General features: G+C 51.8%; 1 protein-coding gene across 11 annotated transcripts in view; it reads right to left on the reverse strand.

Annotated features, from left to right (window-relative positions):
- The window catches only part of POR (cytochrome p450 oxidoreductase), a 72,212-nt gene that overhangs the window by 4,833 nt on the left and 45,828 nt on the right, over positions 1-21,551 (reverse strand). For all 11 annotated transcript variants that reach the window (XR_013414699.1, XR_013414700.1, XM_077995193.1 and 8 more), the window contains 5 exon segments: positions 10,510-10,558; positions 2,408-2,536; positions 1,501-1,650; positions 839-963; positions 430-519 (listed from right to left, as the gene is read on the reverse strand). Coding sequence is in view for 9 of the 11 variants with exons in the window: in XM_077995193.1 (XP_077851319.1) it covers positions 430-519; positions 839-963; positions 1,501-1,650; positions 2,408-2,536; positions 10,510-10,558 (543 nt within the window). In the remaining 2 variants the exon portion in view is untranslated.

Raw genomic sequence — 21,551 nt, forward strand, 5'->3', positions numbered from 1 at the left:
AAGGAGGGAGGTGGCATGGAGCTGCCGGGGGTCAGGCGCCCAGAAGCCGGGGCAGGGCTGGGCAGGCTTCTGGGAGATTCTGGGAGAAAGTAAGGAAAGCCTGGGCAGCACCCAGGGGCCATCGAGGGCACAGAGAGGAACGCTGTTTTTGGCCAAGTCTATGGAGACAGATTTTAAGGAAATGAACCCCTCTGCCAAAGTTGAACCTAGCCTCAGAGCCCGACGCACTGTGTCCTTGTCGACAGGTGGGGTGCGCCCCGCTGCCCCGGGGCAGTGCAGAGCAAGGTGGCAGAGTGAGTCCTTGGCTGGGACCAAGGTCCCTCCTCGACCTCGCTGTGACCCACTGCCAGCCCCCATTCCAGGGTGGCCACCCTCGGCACAGGACCAGCCCAGCCCACCCACCGGTGGCACCTGCGGGCCCTCGCTCACCTGGACTCCTCGCCAGTGGCTTCCACCCCAAAGTGCTCGCACACGGCCGGCCAGAACTGCTCTCGCCAGGTGATGAAGTCCTCCTCCAAGCTGGGCCGAGGAGAGGAGGGGGGAACGGCTCAGGGCAGGCCGATGTGGCAACAATACCTGGTGCCGGGCACGCCCCGTCCCCAAAGCTCAGGACTGGGCACCAGTGACATCAACCCAGAGCATCAGGAAGGCTCCAGGGAGTCGGACAAGCCGAAAAGCAACACCGGCAGGGGCAGGGCAGAGGCGGGAGAGCCCCTTCCCTGTGTGGGAGGTGCGTGTCGCTGAGTCTCAGCTGACACAAGGGTGTGCGTGCCCCTCACGTTCCACGGCCCTTGCCGAGGCCCACAGCGCTGATCAGGGTGGCAGGGTGGGCACTCACTTCCCATCGTCGTCGCCCAAGCCCAGCTCAAAGATGCGCTGGGCGCCGAGCTGCTCCAGCCGCTTGTCCACGTACTTGCCCATGGCATTGAAGTGCTCGTAGGTTTTGTTCCCAAGACCAAACACCTGTGTGGACACAGGGGCCGCTCTGAGGCCTGGCCCTCGGCCTGACCAGCGGGAGGTGCCATGGGGGCGGGGTGGGAGGCCCCACAGCGCTGGCTGAGCTGCTGGGAACACCTGCAGGCCTCCATCCCATCAGGCGCCTTGCACTGCGAGGAACACTGGGCCACTGAAGAGGCTTCGTGTGGGTGACCTGCAGCCCACAGCCTGCCCAGTCCACCGCCAGCCTCAACCTATGGGGAAGTGGAAGCAGCCCACCCTCCCCACTGGCTGGGACTCCAGCTCCCCTAGCCCAGCCAAGTCTCAGTCGTCCGGCCAGAACCCTCTTGCCTTTAGTCTCCAGCACCCAATGTCCCCTGGAGCTGAGGACAGGGAGGGGACACTCTCATAGTGCTGGGGTCCAGGGCAGAGGAGAGGGTCTCACGAGTGGCCTGCCCTGGCTGCTGAGAACGGGGTGGGGGTCTGGAGGGCTGCCTTTCAGACACGAAGATCCGGAGGCACTGCAGGCCACCGGGAGCCCACAGCAGTCTTTGGGTGACTCACCGCAAACTTGACCCCAGAGAGATCCACGTCCGTCTCCTGGAGCCAGTCGTAGAAGTCCTGGGCATTGTCGGTGGGGTCCCCCTCGCCGTAGGTGGCCATGCAGAAAACCACCAGGGCGTTGTCGATCTCCGGCAGGCTGCTCAGGTCCGCCTGCAGAGATAGGGGCAGGACCGCGCCCCGGCTATGACTGAGCCTGCCCAAGGTTCAACCCGCACCAGACGGGGAAGGCCAGGTCCTGCCCAAGGTGGTGCCAGGCCAGGGATGTCCGGGTGTCATGGGATCAGAAAGAAGGAATGACACAGAGGGTGGGGCATGGGCATCTGTGTCAGGTGGGCAGGACAAGGTCACCTGTGTTGGGCTGGAGTGGAGAGGATGTGTTTCTAGAGGAAAGTGAAGTTTGCCACAAAAGAGCCACCAGAACGCGGCCTCCTGTGCTGATGCAGGTCTGGGGTCACCCTGGGAACTTCATCATTCCAGGGCTCCCAAGCACCACATGGCCCCGGTGCTCACTGATAATCTAAATTGTTCATCAACTTGAAATGCAGCCTGGAGATGGCTGTGCGGTGGTGCCCGTCACCAAGACCCCGGAGGAGGGGGGAGTGGAGCAGCTGGGGAGGGTGGGTTTGGTTTGGGAGATGTGGCGGCCACAAGGAGGGCAGCTGGCGCTCCGGGGAGGGCCGGTCCTGGGGAAAGGACGCCTGGCGTGTGGCTGCAGCTGCAGGAATGGCCCTTCCTTCAGTTAGCCCGGGCAGGGATGGCAGTGACCCTCACAGGAAGGCAACTTCCAAGGACGTCTTCCCAGGACCCCACTCCCTGCCAGTCTCCCCCTGCTGAGGGGCGCCCTACAGACCTGCTCCCCGTCCTGCCCACTGCCTCCATCTGGGGCCGGCCCGCGGTGGCAGCTTACCAAGTCATACTCCTCGGGGTCCGCTGACATGCCTCGCATCCCATAGCGGTGGGCGTCCTTGGACAGGCGGTTGGCAAACTCCTCTGCAGTCCCCGTCTGGGAGCCGTAGAACACGATGATGTTCCTCCCCTAAGGAAGGCAGACACAGGGTTGGTGAGGGCCACAGACCTCAGCCACGGCTCCGGTGGACACCCACTGGGCAAGCCGGGCAGGCCTGGCAGGCGGGGACCCTCCAGGCTGCCCTCTTTCCTCCCTGGCTTTGAGTCCCTTCTAAGTTCCTCTGGGACTCGCTTCTCACTGTCACAGCCACTGTGGCAAAGGAGGGCAAAGGTCACCAACGCAATCTCACACGCGGCTGCTCAAGATCACACGTCTGACATTTTCATGACACGGGAAAAAACAAAGTTAAAAAAGGTAATCAATGTATAGCCCTTATTTGTGGGGGAATGCTTCCAGGACCTCCCATAGATATTTAAATCCAAGGATGCGGCCGGGTGTGGTGGCTCACACCTGTAATTCCAGCACTTTGCGAGGCCGAGGTGGGTGGATCACCTGAGGTTAGGAGACCAGCCTGACCAACACGGTGAAACCCTGTCTCTACTAAAAATACAAAAATTAGATGGGCATGGTGGCATGCACCTGTAATCCCAGTTACTAGGGAGGCTGAGGCAGGAGAACAACTTGAACCCAGGAGGTGGAGGTTGCAGTGAACTGAGATCGTGCCACTGCACTCCAGCCTGGGTGGCAGCAAGACTCCGCCTCCAGTAGCTCACGCCTATAATCCCAGCACTTTGGGAGGCCGAGGCAGGTGGATCACCTGAGGTTGGGAGTTCGAGACCAGCCTGACCAATATGGAGAAAAACCTGTCTCTACTAAAAATACAAAATTAGCCAGGCATGGTGGCGCATGCCTGTAATCCCAGCTACTTGGGAGGTTGAGGCAGGAGAATCGCTTGAACCTGAGAGGCGGAGGTTATGGTGAGCCGAGATCGCGCCATTGCACTCTAGCCTGGGCAACAAGAGCGAAACTCCATCTCAAAAAAAAAAAAAAGAAACAAATCGAAGGATGCTCAAGTCCCTGCCATAAAATGATGTATTTGTGTGTAACCTACACAAATCCTCCCACATACTTTAAATCATCTCTACTTATTAATATAATATCTAATGTAATGTAAATTCTCTGTAAATAGTTGTTACGCTGTATTGTTTAGGGAACAGTAACATGACAGTATGTGTTCAGGACAGACACAACCATACATTTTTTTCTCCAAATATTTTCAATCTGCAGTTGAATTCATGAACTCAGAACTCAGATATGCATGGCTGGCTGTATAATCCAATTGTGTTATATAAATAATAGACATGTATATCAAAACATACATATATATTTTCTTTCTATACCCATAGGCACAAAGAAAACAGACTGGCAAGAAATAAACCGAAAGTCCCTAAAATGGGGCGTTCTGGGTGTGTTTTCTGGTTAATTATAATACATATTTATTATAAAATTTTAGACAACAGGGAAAGGTCCTGGGGCTGGCTCACATACTTGTCAGTCCACCCTCCTCCTACAGCAGCTGTTGAAAAGCCTGAAATCCTGTTCCCCAGAGTCCCTTGGGGCTGGAGTCGCAGCCAATTCGGTCCAGCCAATTGGACATGCTTTGCAAGATCTGAAGGGTGGAAGGGAGGCAAAGGCTTCCGGGCCCCTCATGCAAATGTGAGGTTCTCTGCAGCAGTGCCTGGTCTTCAGTGCCTGAAGTATTTCTTTCACTTTTTCTTTTCTTTTCTTTTGAGATGGAGTTGCGCTCTGTGGCCCAGGCTGGAGTGCAATGGCATGATTTCAGCTCACTGCAACCTCTGCCTCCTGGGTTCAAGCAATTCTCATGCCTCAGCCTCCCGAGTAGCTGGGATTACAGGCGCCCACCACTATGCCTGGCTAATTTTTTTGAATTTTTAGTAGAGACTGGGTTTCACCATGTTGGCCAGGCTGGTCTCAAACTCCTGACCTCAGGTGATCTGCCCACCTCGGCCTCCCAAAATGCTGGGATTACAGGCATGAGCCACTGCACCTGGCCACTTGAGGTATTTCTAATAGTTTTGGTAGCCAGACTGCAAGTTCCTAGTCCTGGCTACTGGCTTATGTGGTGTTCAGAGGCAGCTGTAGAAGTAGCTGCTTATCCCGGATCACAGCTACACGTGGTGTATCCTGAACTCAACAGTTTCAGGCTGGATTCAAAGGGAGCAGTTACCTCGCAGGTCACTTCTGTTATATCTTAGAGACCAACCTGAAACCTGCTCCTTCAGCCCCTCCAGTAACCTGGAAGCAACCCCTTCCCTTCTAGATTAAAATCCCTTCTAGATTAAAATGCCTAAAGCGGTCTCTAGTTTCCACACTGAATCCCACCTCATATAAAACAAAACGTATGGGGCTGGGTGCAGCAGCTCACTTCTGTAATCCTAGTACTTTGGGAGGCTAAGGTAGTAGCATGACTTGAGCCCAGGAGTTTGAGCCCAGCCTGGGCAACATGGCAAAACTCCGTCTCTACTAAAAATACAAAAAAAGTATCTGGCTGTGGTGCCATGATTCTAGCTACTTGGGAGGCTGAGGTGGGAGGATCACTTGAGCCTGGGAGGTTGAGGCTGCAGTGAGCTGTGATCGAGCCACTGCACTCCAGCCTGGGTGACAGGAGTGAGACTGAGTCTCAAAACCACCACCAAAAAAATCTTATGGATTACAATAAATGTTCTTACACTTTTTAAAGTTCCTGAATTTTCTACAAGTCACTGTTAATTCATTAAAAGGATTTTTTTTTTTCTCCTTGAGATGGAGTTTCGTTCTTGTCACCCAGGCTGGAGTGCAGTGATGGGATCTCAGCTCACTGCAACCTCCGCCTCCTGGGTTCAAGTGATTCTCCTGCCTCAGCCTCCAGAGTAGCTTGGATTACAGGTACCCGCCACCATGCCTGGCTAGGGTTTTGTATTTTTAGTAGAGACAGTGTTTCACCATGTTGGCCAGGCTGGTCTCAAAACTCCTGACCTCAGGTGATCCACCCACCTCGGCCTCCCAAAGTGGGGAAATACAGACGTGAGCCACTATGCCCGGCCAAAAGGATTTTTTTTTTTTTTTTTTTTTTTTTTTTTGAGACGGAGTCTTGTTCTGTTGGCCAGGCTGGAGTGCAGTGGTGCGATCTCGGCTCACTGCAACCTCCGCCTCCCGGGTTCAAGGGATTCTCCCACCTCAGCCTCCCGAGTACGTGGGACTACAGGCACGTGCCACCAGGCCCGGCTGATTTTTGTATTTTTAGTAGAGACAGGGTTTTGCCCAAAAGAATATTTTAAAATAATCACTGTAAAAATAATAGAAGAGAAAGTGCTTATGATGATCAGGTTAAGAGAACAAAAGATGACCTAAGACAGCAGCTAAATATTTACAGTAGCATCAAAATACATAAAATACCTAGAAATAAACTTTATAAGAGATGTGTCAGAGGCTACTGAACGACACACGAAGGACTCATGCCAATGGAAAGGCACCCCGGTTGTGGACAAGGAGTCTCGACCCATAGAAATGGCAGCTCTACTTATGTCACTAGAGAAATGTGGCATGATGTAATAGAAATCTGAAGCAGCCGGGTGCCGTGGCTCACACCTGTGTAATCCCAGTACCTTGGGAAGTCACACCAGGAGTACTGCTTAAGCCCAGGAGTTTGAGATCAGCCTGGGCAACATAGTGAGACCTAGTCTCTACCAAAAAAAAAAAAAAAAAAAATCTAAACAGCTCTTTTTTCCTCAACAAATTGATCCTAAAAGTCGTGGAAAAATAAGGAAGAATCCATACACTGAAATATTATTTGAAAATAAAAAGGAAGTACTAATATATGCTACAGCGTGGGTGAACTTTGAACACAACGTGCCCAGTGAAAAGAATCCAGAGACCCAGCTTGGCTAACATGGTGAAACCCCGTCTCTACTAAAAATACAAAAATCAGCCAGGTGTGGTGGGGGCACCTGTAATCCCAGCTACTCGGGAGGCTGAGGCAGGAGAATTGCTTGAACCCAGGAGGTGGAGGTTGCAGTGAGCAGAGATTGTGCCATTGCACTCCAGCCTGGGCGACAGAGCGAGACTCCATCTCAAAAAGAAAAGAAACCCAGAAACAAAAAGCCACATATTGTGTGATTCCTTTAAATGAAATGTCCAGCACAGGCAAATCTGTAGAGACAGAAAGCAGATAATGGTTGCTTGGAACTGGGGGTGGGGAACTAGGGAATGAGGAGGTGACAGCTAATGGGTATGGGGTCTCTTTTGGGGATGAAGAAAATGTTCTATCAATAAAATTAATTGGCCGAGCGCGTTGGCTCATGCTTGTAATCCCAGCACTTTGGGAGGCGGGTGGATCACTTGAGGTGAGGAGTTTGAGACCAGCCTGACCAACATGGTGAAAACACATCTCTACTAAAACTACAAAAATTAGTTGAGCGTGGTGGCGGGCGCCTGTAATCCCAGCTACTTGGAAGGTTGAGATGGGAGAATCGCTTGAACCCAGGAGGCGGAGGTTGCAGTGAGCCGAGATCACGCCATTGCACTCTAGCCTGGGCAACAAGAACAAAACTTGATCTCCAAGAAAAAAAATAAATAAAATTGATTGTAGTGACAGCTGTACAACTCTGTGAATATCCTAAAAAACACTGAAGTATATACTTTAAAATGGGTATGTATGGTATACAAATTATATTTCAATAAAGCTGTTACCCCCCAAAAATAAATAGGTATGGAATAGCAGCCAGGAAAGCTGACAATAATAGCAATGGGGTGGGGAGACTGTGCCTGGCACTATTGAGTATTAAAACAGATTATAAAACTTTAATAATCAGAACAGTATGACACGATATATAAACAGATAGCCAGATCAAAGCACTTAAACAAGCAAATATGAAAATAAACCAGTATACATATTGGAATCATTATTATTATTTGACTCAGAGTGTAGCTCTGTTGCCCAGGCTTGAGTACAGTGGTCACTGCAATCTCTGCCTCCCAAGCTCAAGCTATCCTCCCACTTCAGCCTCTCAGGTACCTGGGACTATAGGCGTGCACCACTGTGTCCCGCTAATTTTTCTAGTTTTTGTGGAGATGAGGTTTCGCCAATGTTGCCCAGGCTGGTCTCAAACTCCTGGGCTCAAGCGATCTGCCCACCTCAGCCTCCCAAAGTGTTGGGATTACAGGTGTGAGCCACTGTGCCCAGCCCAGGAATTAAGCATATGATAAAGCTGGCATTTCAAAACAGTGGGGGGAAGATGGACTCTATTACATGGTGTTTAGACAGCTACGAAAAATGTAGAGTTGGATTCATACCTCACATCTTACATCAGGATAAATTCCCAATAGATCAGATTTTAAATTTTGAGTATGAAAAATGAACCCTAAAAGTACTAGAAGAAAATATACAGGAATATCTTTATCTCTTTAGCATGGGGGAAGAAAGAATCATACAGTTGACTACGTAACATTTACACAGCAAAACAAATAAAAATGCGATCAGCTAAGCTGAAAGACAAACTTTCTTTTTTAAGAGATGGAATCTCACTAAAAGACAAACTATTTAACGGGCAAGATATTTTCAACTTGTATCACAGACAAGAGGCTCTCTCCCTAATAATTTCAAGGAGAAAGATCAATTCCAACAGAAAAATGGGCAAAAGATGTGAAGAGAGAATCTATTAAAAAAAAAAAAAAAAAAAGAAAAGGCTGGGCATGGTGGTTCAGGCCTGTAATTCCAGCACTTTGGGAGGCCAAGTTGGGTGGATCACCTGAGGTCAGCAGTTTGAGACCAGCCTGGCCAACATGGCAAAACCCTGTCTCTACTAAAAATACAAAAATCAGCCAGGCATGGTGGCACATACCTGTAACCCCAGCTACTCGGGAGGCTGGGGCAGGAGAACTGCTTGAACCCGGGAGGTGGAGACTGCAGTGAGCCAAGATCACGTCACTGCACTCCAGCCTGGACAACAAAGCGAGACCCTGTCTCACAAAAACAAAACAAAACACAACAAAACAAAACAAAACAAAAAAAAGATGGGTGAAAATCTACTGAATCTCATTCATAAAAATGTAAATTACAGCTATACTGAGATTTTTTTTTTTAAAAAACCTAGAAAACTGGCAAAAATCTAAACTTTAATAACAAACTGTTGGCAAGGCTGTGGGGAACAGTTTTCTCACACATTGCTATTCTTGAGCGCGTGCCATGGTGTGACTCCTACGGGGACGATTTGTAGCTTCTATCACGATTGCAAACGCATCTACCTTCCGATTCAGCAATTCCACTTCTGGAACTGCTTTGTATTTGCAAATGTGCAAACCGAGCCACAAATTCACAGCAGCATTGTTGGTAAGAGCCAAAGAGTAGACACAGCCCCAGTGCCCATCTTTAACAGGACAGGGTTAAATGCATTACAGTGAATCCAGACGACCATAAAATGGAATCACGGTACAGCTAAAATGATGACGGCCGTATCTTTGTATTGATATGGAAGGATCTTTGAAACATATTAAGTTGTGTTTTTTTTTTTTTTTTTAAAGCAAGGTTGGCTGGGCGCAGTGGCTCACGCCTGTAATCCCAGCACTTTGGGAGGCCGAGGCGGGCGGATCACGAGGTCAGCAGTTCGAGACCAGCCTGGCCAACATGGTGAAACCCCATCTCTACTAAAAATACAAAAATTAGCCAGGCATGGTGGCAGGCACCTGTAACCCCAGCTACTCCAGAGGCTGAGGCGGGAGAATCACTTGAACTGAGGAGGTGGAGCTTGCAGTGAGCCAAGACCATGCTATTGCACTCCAGCTTGGGTGACAGAGCAAGACTCAGTCTCAAAAAAAAAAGCAAGATCTGGAATAGTGCACGTCGTATGCCACATTTTGTGTTTTAAGAAAAGTGTAGGCTGGATGCGATGGCTCATGCCTGTAATCCCAGCACTTTGGGAAGCGAGGCAGAAGGATTGCTTGACACTAGGAGTTCAAGACCAGCTGGGCAACATACTGAGAACCTGTTCCTATGAAGAATAAATTAAAAACTTAGCTGGGCATGGTGGTGTGCACCTGTAGTCCCAGCTACTTGGGAGGCTGTGGTAGGAGGATTGCTTGAGTCCAGGAGTTTGAGGCTGCAGTGAGCTATGATGGTGCCACTGTACTCCAGCCTGGGCAATACAGTGAGACCCTGTCTCTAAAATAAAGCTTTTTTAAATTAAAAAATAAGAAAAGTGAAAATAAGAGTCTCTGTTTTACTTGTATATTCATATAGGAACTCTAGAAGGATCCATAAATAATAAGAACAGTGGGGATGAATGGGTGGCAGAGGTGAGCTTTCCACTGAAGAGTAGATGTTTTTATTTTAACCATGTAAATGTAGTACTGATGCCTAAAATTAAATACTTAGATTGGCCGGGTGCAGTGGCTCAGGCCTGTAATCCCAGCACTTTGGGAGGCTGAGGCGGGTGGATCACCTGAGGTCAGGAGTTCAAGACCAGTCTGGCCAACGTGGTGAAATCCCATCTTTACTAAAAATACAAAAATTAGCCAGGCGTGGTGGCGCGCACCTGTAATCCCAGCTACTCGGGAGGCTGAGGCACGAGAATGGCTTGAACCCAGGAGGTGGAGGTTGCAGTGAGCCAAGATTGCGCCACTTGACTCCAGGCTGGGCGACAGAGCAAGATTCTGTCTCCAAAAAAAAAAAAAAAAAAAGTAACAAAAACAAAGCAGAGATAAAATGGCAGTGGTGCCATGACCACAGCTATGTGAGATTTACCTCTGCTCTTGGATAGGCTGGGACCGGACAGGAGAAGGGCAGCTTCATGAGTTAGAGGGAGGGTCTGTTCTTAGACTGGTTTGTTCAAAAAGTAAACATTCAATAAAATAAACTGTCCCAGCAACAGCAGAGCTGCTTCAGGGCTTTGGTTAGGAAGAATGACTCCCAAGTGAGCCAGGCTGCGTTTCCGCTCCTGGCCCCTGGACCTCCTCTGTGCGGTGATGCCAGGTGTCTACTCAACCTGCTTACATGCCCGCTGGGGCGGAGGCTTCCTGAGAAGAGTAAAGGCATGCAGGAAACTCACCGTTTTCTTCATCTTTTCCACGAAGCTGCTCTCTCTGACAGAGCTGGTCCTGCAAGACAAAAGTGTGCAATGAGTGTGGGAGGCAGGCGTCGTGTGACACGGTGTCATAGGATGTGGGTGTCCTTATATGCAGGTTTCACGGGATGCTGTGGCAGCACAGCAAGGGGACATTCCAGCTGTGTCCCGTGCCACTCCCCAGGGGCTAAGCCAGCAGCTGGCCTCTAGACCAGCACCAGGGCTCCCAGACCTCCCGCACCAGCTCACCCTTCCCATTTCCCCTACAGTAAAGCCTCTTGCGACAACAGTGCTTTGCAAAGCCAAGACCTCTCCGGCACCCAGATAGATATGGGCTTGTTTCCCTCAAGGAAGAGCCAAGGTTTCCACTTCCTTCTTCCTCCCCACCCACAGCCCAGGTCCCCACGGCCTGACCTCGCCTCCACCTTCCACCTCTTCACCTGTTCCTTCTCCGGCCCCTGCCTCACACATCTGCCACTGCCCTGCTCCGCTCTTCAACAGCTCCCATGACCCACGGGATCCAGGCACACGAGTCCCCTCAGAGTCTGTCTCCAGCGTCACCTGCCACTCCCCTCCACAAACCATGCTTGAGGCACGGATTCACACCCCCTCCCCGCATGGTGGCCTCAGAATCCTGTGCACGCCAGCGCTTCTACCCAGAGCCTTCCTGCCACACTCCCCTCACCTGGCTGACTCCCGCTCTGCCCTCAAGGTTCCGCACAGGGGTCAGCTCCCCTGGGATTCAAAGACCCCCTTCGCTTCCCCTGCACTGGGGCCACATTTCATTTTTCCCTTCTCTGCATTCCTGACCTGGGTCTGCCCCCTCCAGAGGGCAGCCTGGTGCCCGCCAGCCTCAGGATCAGGCTGGGGTGACACAATCCTCTGTCCACTTCTGGCCTTCTACCCCTGCACCATCCCCTCCCCGCCCCATTTTCCGTTCTTCTGTTTCCTCCTGACCCTTGCCCCAAGCCTGCAGGCCATACGACCAAGCCCAGTTCCCCTTGCTCAGGACTTTCGAGCTGAATAAGGTTAAAAACCCTGGCCGAATACAGCAAGGTGGGAAACACCTTTCTCTGGGTGGCAAATCTTTAGGATATTTGAAATACGGCCATTCTGAATCAAGTGACAAGCTGGAAGACAAAAATACATTTTTGTATTTAAAATGACATTTTTGGTCGGGCGTAGTGACTCATGTGTGTAATTCCAGCACTTCGGGAGGTTGAGGTGGGCGGATCACTTGAGTCAGGAGTTTGAGACCAGCCTGGCCAACATGGCAAAACCCCGTCTCTACTAAAAAATACAAACATTAGCCAGGTATGGTGGCGCGCACCTGTAATCCCACCTACTCGGGAGGCTGAGGCAGGAGAATCACCTGAACCAGGGAGGTGGAGGTTGCAGTGAGCCAAGATCGCGCCACTGTACTCCAGCCTGGGCAACAGAGTGAGAATCTGTCTCAAAAATAAAATAAAATAAAGTAAAATAAAATAAAATAAAACAAAAGATAATGCCATTAAAGGAAGGAAAGGCAAGCCACAGTGTGGGAGAGGATATTTGTAATGTACTTATATGTGGGCAAAAGACTTTGATTGAGAAGGCAAGAAAGCCCTACAAATCAATGGGAAAAAGACAAATCCTCCATCAGAAAAACTATCAAAAGACTTGAAGAGGCATTTTCTTTTTCTTTTTCTTTTTTTGAGATGGAGTCTTTTTCTGTCGCCCAGGCTGGAGTGCAGTGGCGCGATCTCAGCTCACTGCAACCTCCAAGAGGCATTTTCTTAAAGAGAGCATCCAAGAACCTGGCTCGGTGGCTGGCGTTTGTAATGCCAGCACTTCGGGAAACCAAGGAGGGAGGATCACTTGAGGCCAGTTTGAGACCAGCCTGGGTAAAACAGCAATACTCTATCTCTAAAAAATTTAAAAAAAAAATTTTTTTTTTTTGAGACGGAGTCTCGCTCTGTTGCCCAGGCTGGAGTGCAGTGGCCAGATCTCAGCTCACTGCAAGCTCTGCCTCCCGGGTTCACGCCATTCTCCTGCCTCAGCCTCCCGAGTAGCTGGGACTACAGGCGCCCGCCACCACGCCCGGCTAATTTTTTGTATTTTTTTAGTAGAGACGGGGTTTCACCGTGTTAGCCCGGATGGTCTTGATCTCCTGACCTCGTGATCCGCCCGTCTCGGCCTCCCAAAGTGCTGGGATTACAGGCTTGAGCCACCGCGCCCGGCCCCCCCTCAAAAAAATTTTTTTTTAAACTTAGCCAGGTGTGGTGGTCTGTGCCTGTGGTTCCAGCTACTCAGGAGGCTGAGGTGGGAAGAGAGCTTGAACCTGGGTGTTTGAAGCTGCAGTGGGCGATGATCTCACCACTGTGTGACTATATGACCGTGTGGTGCGATGCTAGCTCACTGCAGCTTCAAACATCAGGGTTCCAGCCCGGGAGACAGAGTGAGACCCTGTCAACCAACCAATCGATACAAATAAATAGAAAAGGTACATGTGGGGCTTGACTGACTGATTTTGAAGGCTCCAACAATAAGGATAATTAGAATAGCTAAACCTGAGTAAGGAGGCCCTGGCGGAGCAGATATTCTAAACAAGGCGACAGTGGCCAATTCTGCACACCCCTCCTGCAGTGGCCCGGCCCCATTTCCTGCCTCTCTGGGCTGCAGGAAGCTGCTCACATTTCCACGCGATTCCCTGGGCCTACAAGGTCCTTCCTGTGACCCCTTCCCACCTTCTACTCATCCTTTACCACAGAACTTAACTTTCCTCTCCGAGAGGCCATCCCTGGCCCTCATGCAGCAACGCTACCTATCACCGTCTTCGCTGTGGCACACACACCGGTCGGCCAAGGCACTTTACTCTGTGCATTCCCATGGCTTAACTGGAGGCCTGGGTTGAGTAACCTCGGGGAGGTGTCCGTGTGTCCCTGCCATGAGCGCAACGCCTGGTACGTGGCACAGGACACTGTGTCTCCTCCTAGGGTGACCAGCCCTGAGTTCTCTGTCCAGCACGAGGCTCGCAGGGGCAGACTAAGAGGCTGTTGAAGGCACTTCTCACTCCCTAGCCAACTCTGAGGTCTGATCCGGCATCAGCTGAAAAGGCAACCCCTATCTCTACTCAAAGGACAGATGCTTCCACGGAAGTTCCGTCTCCAACAAGGTGGATCTGAAGATTTGCTGAAGAAAAGGACAAGAGGCAAACCCTGGTGCCCCGTGAGTGCCAGGTGGCTCTCCCTGTACTTGCGGGTAATGCATGCCAGCCTGGGGGGGGCACGGGAGGCCCTGTGCCAGGCACCGAGGGCACGAGACTAGAACAAGACAACCTGTGACTTCACAGGCCCAATCCTCCAGCCAGGGGAAGCCAGGCTCTGAGGAGGATCCCAGCAAGATGGGAAGAGCCACGTGGCAGGGCGGACCTGGCTTTAAATCCTGGCTCTGACACTAGACGGGCACAGGACTGCACAGGCCCCGCCCCTCTCATGCCCACACTATTATTAAAGTGCTGCATCTGGTCTCTGCAGCCTCCCCGGTGCCTGACTGGGGAACTTGGTTAACACCCAATAGAAAAAAGGGCATTCCTGGAAGGCGATCAGTCTGTGATTTCAAAGACATCCATGGCACAAAGTGGCATGTGCTAAGACCACACAGATGTGTGGAGGAAGGCTTCCATGTGACCTGACGCAGTTGGACAAAGCAGAACGCCAGGCTGGCTGGCTCTGGGAGTGGAGAGGGGAGCCTCTGGGCTGGAACGTCAGAGTGGACAACGTGTACCAGCCCGCTCTGCCCCAAAGCAAGGGTTCGCCTAGGAAGTGTGAGCGGTCCAACGGGGAAAAGGGAACCCAAGGAGATGGAGGAGGACCTGTGCCTCTAGGTCACTGGCGCAACACAGAACAATTTCTTTAAGTTCCTGCTGGTTAAACCCATCCTGCCGGGGAGGGTGCCAGGAAACTCCCTTCCCAACCCAAGGCCCTGCTGGGGGGCTCCAAGAAGCAGAGTTCCCGGGCTTTGCCCGAGGGGGCCCACACTGGACTGCTCTAAACGGGCTCTATTCCATCGGAGGACTTCAGACCTGGATTTGCATGGGGGACCTGATTATTTATAGGCGGAGAAGAGGGTGCATGAGGCTTTCCTGGTCTCCAGTCCAAATTCCTTCCTTTGGAAGCAGGGAAATGCAGCGTGCAAGTCCTGTACCAGAGAAGCCACCAGTGCACAGGCCGGGCTGAGCCCCTCGCCAGAGACAGGGGCAACAACCCTGGGAATGGCTGACTTTGCTGTTAACTCCAGGCGGCAACATCTTCAGGCCTCCAGCGTGTCCCCGCCAGGAGGAAGCCCCCGCACTAGAGTGAGGGTGCGGGCATCCCCTGGCCAAGGGGCATCAGGGCAGTCTGCTGCCAGGGACAGTGTCAGGAACTGACCTTCTCGGAGCGCGCTCCTCAGGTGGAGACGAGTACGTGCACCCCATGGCTTCTCACTCTCAGCTCCAGGACTTACGGAAAAAGGAGGCCTACAGCTCTCTCCTGGACACCAGCAGGGGTCAGCGGATGGAAAGTTCGGCCCTGTACATCCCTTGTTCTGTGCTGGTGGGGAAAAGGTGCCTGGGCCTGTAGCCTCAAAGTGCTCCTGGACACCCCAAAGTCCTCTCGGAATCTCCCCGAGCTCCTGCCTGCGTCTGCCCCCACGAGCCCGAGAACTCTGCAACATCTGGAGCCCCAGCAGGCAGGACTCAGGACTCCAGACTGAAGCCTCCCATGAGCCCCTGCGCCGGGCACACACCCCTCCTCCTTCTGTATGGACCGAGGGAAGGAGAAAACCTTTCCAACCCCGACTCGGGTCTCCTTGGTAACTGTTTATATCAGAGCCCTTCTCCCCACGCCCTCCCCCTTTCCCATTTAAAAAAAAAAAAGAAAAAAAGGAAGTCATGTCTGCGGAACAAAGCTTTTCTAGACTCTAGAAGGCAGCCTGCAGGTTGCTATGGCAGGGCTGCTCTCCATAAAGGAAGTCACACTGATCCTGCTGCCAGGGCACCACACAATCACATTAAATTAGATCTGGTCCCCGTCTTCCCCCACACAAAAGAACTGCAGGAAAACAGGGCCTAAGACCCTGGGTCCGCGTCAGCGGGGAGCATCCTGTGTGCCGTGAAAGACACACCTTCCCCTCCCATCAGGGCAGTCGGGGAAATGCGTGGCAAGGTGGGCTCCGTTCACGGTGGCGATGTTCTGTCTTGGGGAGCACCCTTCCAAGGTTCCTGAGTGCAAACAGCCCATCTGAAAGCCCAAGGCTTGGCGGGGTGCAGTGGTTCACGCCGGTACAGCACTTTGGGAGGCCAAGGTGGGTGGACACCACAGTTCAGGAGTTTGAGGCCAGCCTGGGCAACATGGCGAAACAGCCTGTCTCTACCAAAAATTCAAAAATTAGCCGGGTGTAGTGGTGCGCACCTGTGGTCCCAGCTACTTGGGAGGCCGAGGTAGGAGGATCACTTGAGCCTAGGAGGTGAAGGTTGCAGTGAGCCAAGACTGTGCCACTGCACTCCAACCTGGGTGACAGAGTGAGACCCTGTCTCAAAAAAACCAGACAGACAAAACCAGAAAGCCCAAGGCTCCAGTGGTGGAGGTAGCAGCTGTCCCCGGCCTGGAGCAGAGACCACGTGGCTCCAGAATGGAGCATGAATGGTTCCAATTAGGGCTCTCCACGCCTAAATTGGGAGCAGGAGTCTTTCTGGGTTCAGGATCAGAAGTCGGCTGCAGTCCACCGCATGGGGAAGATGAGGGAGGGCGGGAAAAGCACTGAGTCACTTGGACCGAGATGAACCAAGATGTGCAGTTCATTTTGTTCCCGTCCCAGGCGACGCTGAGGGAACGTTTCTGGAAACAGCAAATCCGGTTGGATTTTCTGCACAGTGGACTCGATTTCTCCTGAGACTGTCCCCTGCCCTTAGCGACACACGGGGAAGCTACTTTGGACCAGCTCTTTCAGAGCCTAGCGTCTAGTGCCACATTCTCCAGGCTCCAGGGTCACAGGTGCCCACAGCGAGAAGGGGTGACGGCTAAGGCACAGAGGCATGATGGCAGCAGAGTTGGGGGCAGCCTGCTCGTGGCAGGACGGAGAGTGGGCTCCGCTAGGCGGGCCCAGATTTCTTGACCTTCTGAGCCTTGTGGCACGGGGTTAATGGTTTGAAATGCCAGCCTTTGGTGAAAACAGAAAGTAATTTGCTGGAGCTTAGATAGAAGCCAGCAGCTGTCTCTGCGGTCAGGGACACTGATGAACGCGTGGGGAGGGCAGCTGCCGGAGACAGCCGGCTGCAGGCAGTGGGAGGCGAAAGCAGGTGTGAGTGGCCACAGGTCAGAGACAAAAGGGGAAGGGAATGACTTCTTACTGAGTGCCTACTGTATGCTGGCTAGCATTCAAGAAGCTTTCTATTTTACTTTATTTAATCCTCACCACCCCGTGCAGTGGGCAAGGGTTTCTATCCACTTTGACAGGGCAGTGAGGCTGGGGGTGAAGCAGTAATTCAACTCCGGGTCTGTGAAAGCTCCAGAGTACAGCGGCCCAGCGCCCGGGGTTCCTGTCTGCTCCCCCAGCAAGGTGCACCTCCCCCCGCTCTACCCCGTCTCCAGTGCGCCCCGGGCATGTTGAGGGAGTGCATCTCACAGCCCTTCCCAAGGATCCTGTGGCCGTGTCCTCAGGACGCTCTAAGGCTCTGGTGGGCTGCTGCTCCCTCGTTCCCCCCAACCACGTCCTCCAACATGTGTTCACATCAGGACTCCGTGAGCAAGTCTGTGAGGCTCAGAAAGCCTGCTGTGCTGTTCCACACACACAAAAGCCCTGATGCTCTTCTGACGACCTCAGCAGTGACCCTGAGCCAGGGGTGGCCAGGACTACGGCTACTTTTCCGGAGACAGAGAAGAGAAACTGAGGGTTATTCAGTCCATCAGTGACAGAGAGAAAAGGCCACACTCTCAAACAGTAAGATGATCTGCTCTGGCACAAAGTGGCTCTGCTCTTGTGTGCAATCAAAGGGGATGGAAAAGAGGAGTGGGCTAGGGTGGCCATGACAAGAGCCAGGGGTCCGAGGGAGCAAAAGCGTGGTGCAGGAAGCCCCAGGCTGGAATCCCAGCTCTCATGTGCTAACATCAGCCTTGGCCAGGTCACTCACCCTCTCCTCAGATCAGCACTGCCATTTGTAAAATGGGGATAAGAACATTACCTCTGATGGGTGATGAGGGTCCCAGAATTATGTTTTCAAAAGCCCTGGCTTGGAGCCCTTTCTCACATCCATTGACACCTACATTTGCGCTCGGCTCTCCATCTGTGACATGCAGCCCTGGTCAATTTCTGCCGGACTGAGGCCAGCAGCGTCCGAGCCCACCTTCCTGCTTCCAAGTCAGCCCCCTCCACTCCAGCTCCAAATGGCGCTTCATGGGGCCACGGCTCTCCAGACACCACCCTCCTACACAGGTTTCCCCAACCCCCCTTTAGCGTCATCCACATATATCATTTTTTTAAATTGATTTTTTTAGTTTTTCTAGAGATGGGGTTCGCTCCATTGCCCACGCTGGAGTGCACTGGTGTGACCATAGCTCACTGCAGCCTCCAACTCCTGGGTTCAAGCAATCCTCCCACCTCAGCCTCCCAAAGGGCTGAGATGACAGGTCCACACCACCATGCCCAGCTCATTTTTAAATGTTTTTTTAAGTTTTGTAGAGTCGAGGTCTTGCTATGTTGCCCAAGCTGGCCTTGACCTCCAGGCTTCAAGCGATCCTCTCACCTCAGCCTCCCAAATAGCTGGGATTACAGGTGTAAGCCACCACACCCAGCTAAGATATGTATATCAACACATCACACTGCATACTTTAAACTTACATAATTTTAAATCTATGTCTAAAATTTTTATTTGTCAATTATGTCATTTTAAAGCTGGGAAAAATAAAATTTACAAAGAAAAATGCTGGCCAGGTGCGGCGGCTCATGCCTGTAATCTCAGCACTTTGGAAGGCTGAGGCAGGTGGGTCACCTGAGATCAGGAGTTCAAGATCAGCCTGGCCAACATGGTGAAACCCCGTCTCTACTAAAAATATAAAAATTAGCCGTGTGTGGTGGCAGGCACCTGTAATCCCAGCTACTCAGGAGGCTGAGGCAGGGGAATTGCTTGAACCCGGGAGGCAGAGGTTGCAGTGAGCCGAGATTGTGCCATTGCACTCCAGCCTGGGGGACATAAGCGAGACTTCATCTCAAAGAGAAAAAAAAGAAAAAAATGCTTAGGCTGGGCGCGGTGCTCATGCCTGTAATCCCAACACTTTGGGAGGCTGAGGTGGGTGGATCACTTGAGATCAGGAGTTCGAGACCAGCCTGGTCAACATGGTGAAACCCCATCTCTACTCAAAATACAAAAATCAGCTGGGCGTGGTGGCAGGCACCTGTACTCCCAGCTACTCAGGAAGCTGGGGCAGGAGAATCACTTGGACCCGGGAGGCAGAGGTTGCAGTGAGCCAAGACTGCGCCACTGCACTCCAGCCTGGGCCACAGAGTAAGAATCCATCTCAAAAAAAAAAAAAAAAAAAAAAAAAAGAAACAAAAAGAAAAAAACTTAGATGCTCTGAAAAATACATATAATTTTTGTCATTTATACCTCAATAAAGCTGGGGAAAAAATCCATACACCTTGGAAGGTCCCAAGGCCCTCTAAGATGCTCTCCTGTGTCTGCTCCCTCTGTGACCCGACTTCCTTGGTGACCCCAACACCTTTTATGACCTCTGACCCCCCACGACCCAACTCCCTTGGTGACCTGTGCCTGGGCTCCACCAGCACGTGGCTCCCTCAGAGCAGCCGTGTGTGTCCTCGCCTCCCAGCCTCTGCACAAGCAGCTCTCCCCCAGCCTCCTACTTGGCCTCCCAGGCTCCTGTGGGGGCATCTCATCCCTGACACACCCCCAGTGGCGGGTGCCCCTCCTCTGCATTCCCACTACCCCCAGGCCGGTAGAGCATGTGTCCCACCGTGCCATCCACAGCTCCCCCTCCTGCACCCAGACAGGGCCCAGTGAAGTCAGGAGGTCAGACGCCATGCGCTCTGCAAGGCAGTTCCTGACAGCCCGTGTCTGGAGTTTCAAGCACTTGTCAGAGTCACAGAAACCACCCCTGTTGCATCAGGGACCATGAAAGGAAGGAGAGGAGGTGAGGCCCCTTTGGAGGTCAGGTGGCAGCAGAAAACCCAGAGCTGTGCTTGCAGAAGTGGCGGAAATATCCTGACCCATGTCCTGGCCGTTCCCACAGCAGTGGGAGGCAGCGGGCCCCCTGCACCGTCTACTCTCGAGGCCACAGGCTTCCCCTCGTGCTTTCCTCTTTGTCAGTCTCATTTGTGTTTCTCTTTTCATGCTCGGTGGAGCCAAGGACCTCACTACAGAGAAAGTGACCCTGAACTGGATGTGACAAGACCCCTGGATCCACGTCCCATCTGCCAGCACTCAGGAGATGAAAAATAGACACATGTGATGCTGGCAGCCCTGACCCCCGGCTCTCCCGGGCTTTCTGTCAAGAGCAGGCCCCAAAAGGAAGGTCACTCAGGAAAACGAGATCTTTTGTGGCTTTTCAAAAGCAATCTCCAGGGGGACGTCATTAGGAAAATCCAGACTGTGGGAAACGGTGATACAAATGTTTCAAAGAAGAAACGGGATGGAAGAGAAGCTTAGGAATGGAAAGGGATCTGACGTGTCGCTAAGGAGAAACCTCTGGCACAGCAGCCTGTGGCGCTATCATTCCATTTACGTGATGCTTTGGAAAAGGTTAAGCTACAGGGACAGAAATCAGATTGGCAGTTGCCAGAGGCTGATTACCAGGTGGAGGAGAATGATTGCAAAGAGGTAGGACAGGAACGTTTTGGAGTGATGAAATGTTCTAGATCTCGAATGTGACACTTATTATAGAATCACATACATCTGTCAAGACTCACGAAATTGTGCACTTAAAAAGGAAAATTTTGGCCCAGTGCAGTGGCTCATGCCTGTAATCCTAATCCTAGCACTTTGGGAGGCTGAGGCAAGAGGATCGCTTGAACTCAGACGTTCAAGACCAGCCTGGGCAACGTAGTGAGACCTTGTCTCTACTAAAATTAGTAAGAAAAATTAGCCAAGTGTGGTGGCACATGCCTGTAGCCCCAGCTACTCAGGAGACTGAGATGGGATGATCCCCTTGAGCCTGGGAGGCAGAGGCTGTAGCGAGCCCTGATCACACCCCTGCACTCCAGCCTAGGTGACAGACCAAGACCCTGTCTCAAAAAAAGGGAGGGAGGGGGACATCTTACTGTATGTAAATTATACCGTAATATACCTGACCTCTCCCAAAAGTAAGATTAATCAACTGCAGGGTATAGGTCTTGTTTAGATCCTGAATTAAACAAACAAAAACTGTTAAAATCAAACATTGATCAGTCAATCAGGGAACTATGAATAAATGTTGTCTGGGTATGTAACTATGCTGAAGAATTACTGTTGACTTGCAAGGTGTGAAGATGGCACTGTGTTATGTTCAGAAAGGAGAATCCTTGAAGTTTACTTTTTTTTTGAGACAGGGTCTCGCTCTGCCGTCCAGGCTGGAGTGCAATGGCACAATCATGGCTCACTGCAGTCTCAACCTCCTGGGCTCAAGTGATCCTCCCACCTCAGCCTTCTGAGTAACTGGAACCACAGGCATAAGCCACCACACTTGGCTAATATTTGTATTTTTTTGTAAAGATGGGGTCTTGCTATGTTGTCCAGGCTGATCTCAAACACTTGGCTTCAAGTGATTCTCCTGCCTCGGCCTCCCAAAGTGCTGGGATTATAGGCGTGAGCTGCCATGCCCCGCGAGTCCTTGAATTTTAGAGGACTGAAATATTTCCTGATGAAATATGACATTTGGGGATTGCATTAAAATCATCCAGGACAGATGCGGTAGAGGGAGCAACGGAAAGAAACAAGACTGGCAAGGAGTGGGTAGTTATGAAAACTGGGGGCTGGAGGCATATGGGGTCCACCCTCCTGTGCCCTACACTCTGGTGTC

This window comes from Macaca mulatta, chromosome 3 (genome assembly GCF_049350105.2).
Source record: "Macaca mulatta isolate MMU2019108-1 chromosome 3, T2T-MMU8v2.0, whole genome shotgun sequence".
In the NCBI taxonomy this organism is placed as follows: Eukaryota; Metazoa; Chordata; class Mammalia; order Primates; family Cercopithecidae; genus Macaca; species Macaca mulatta.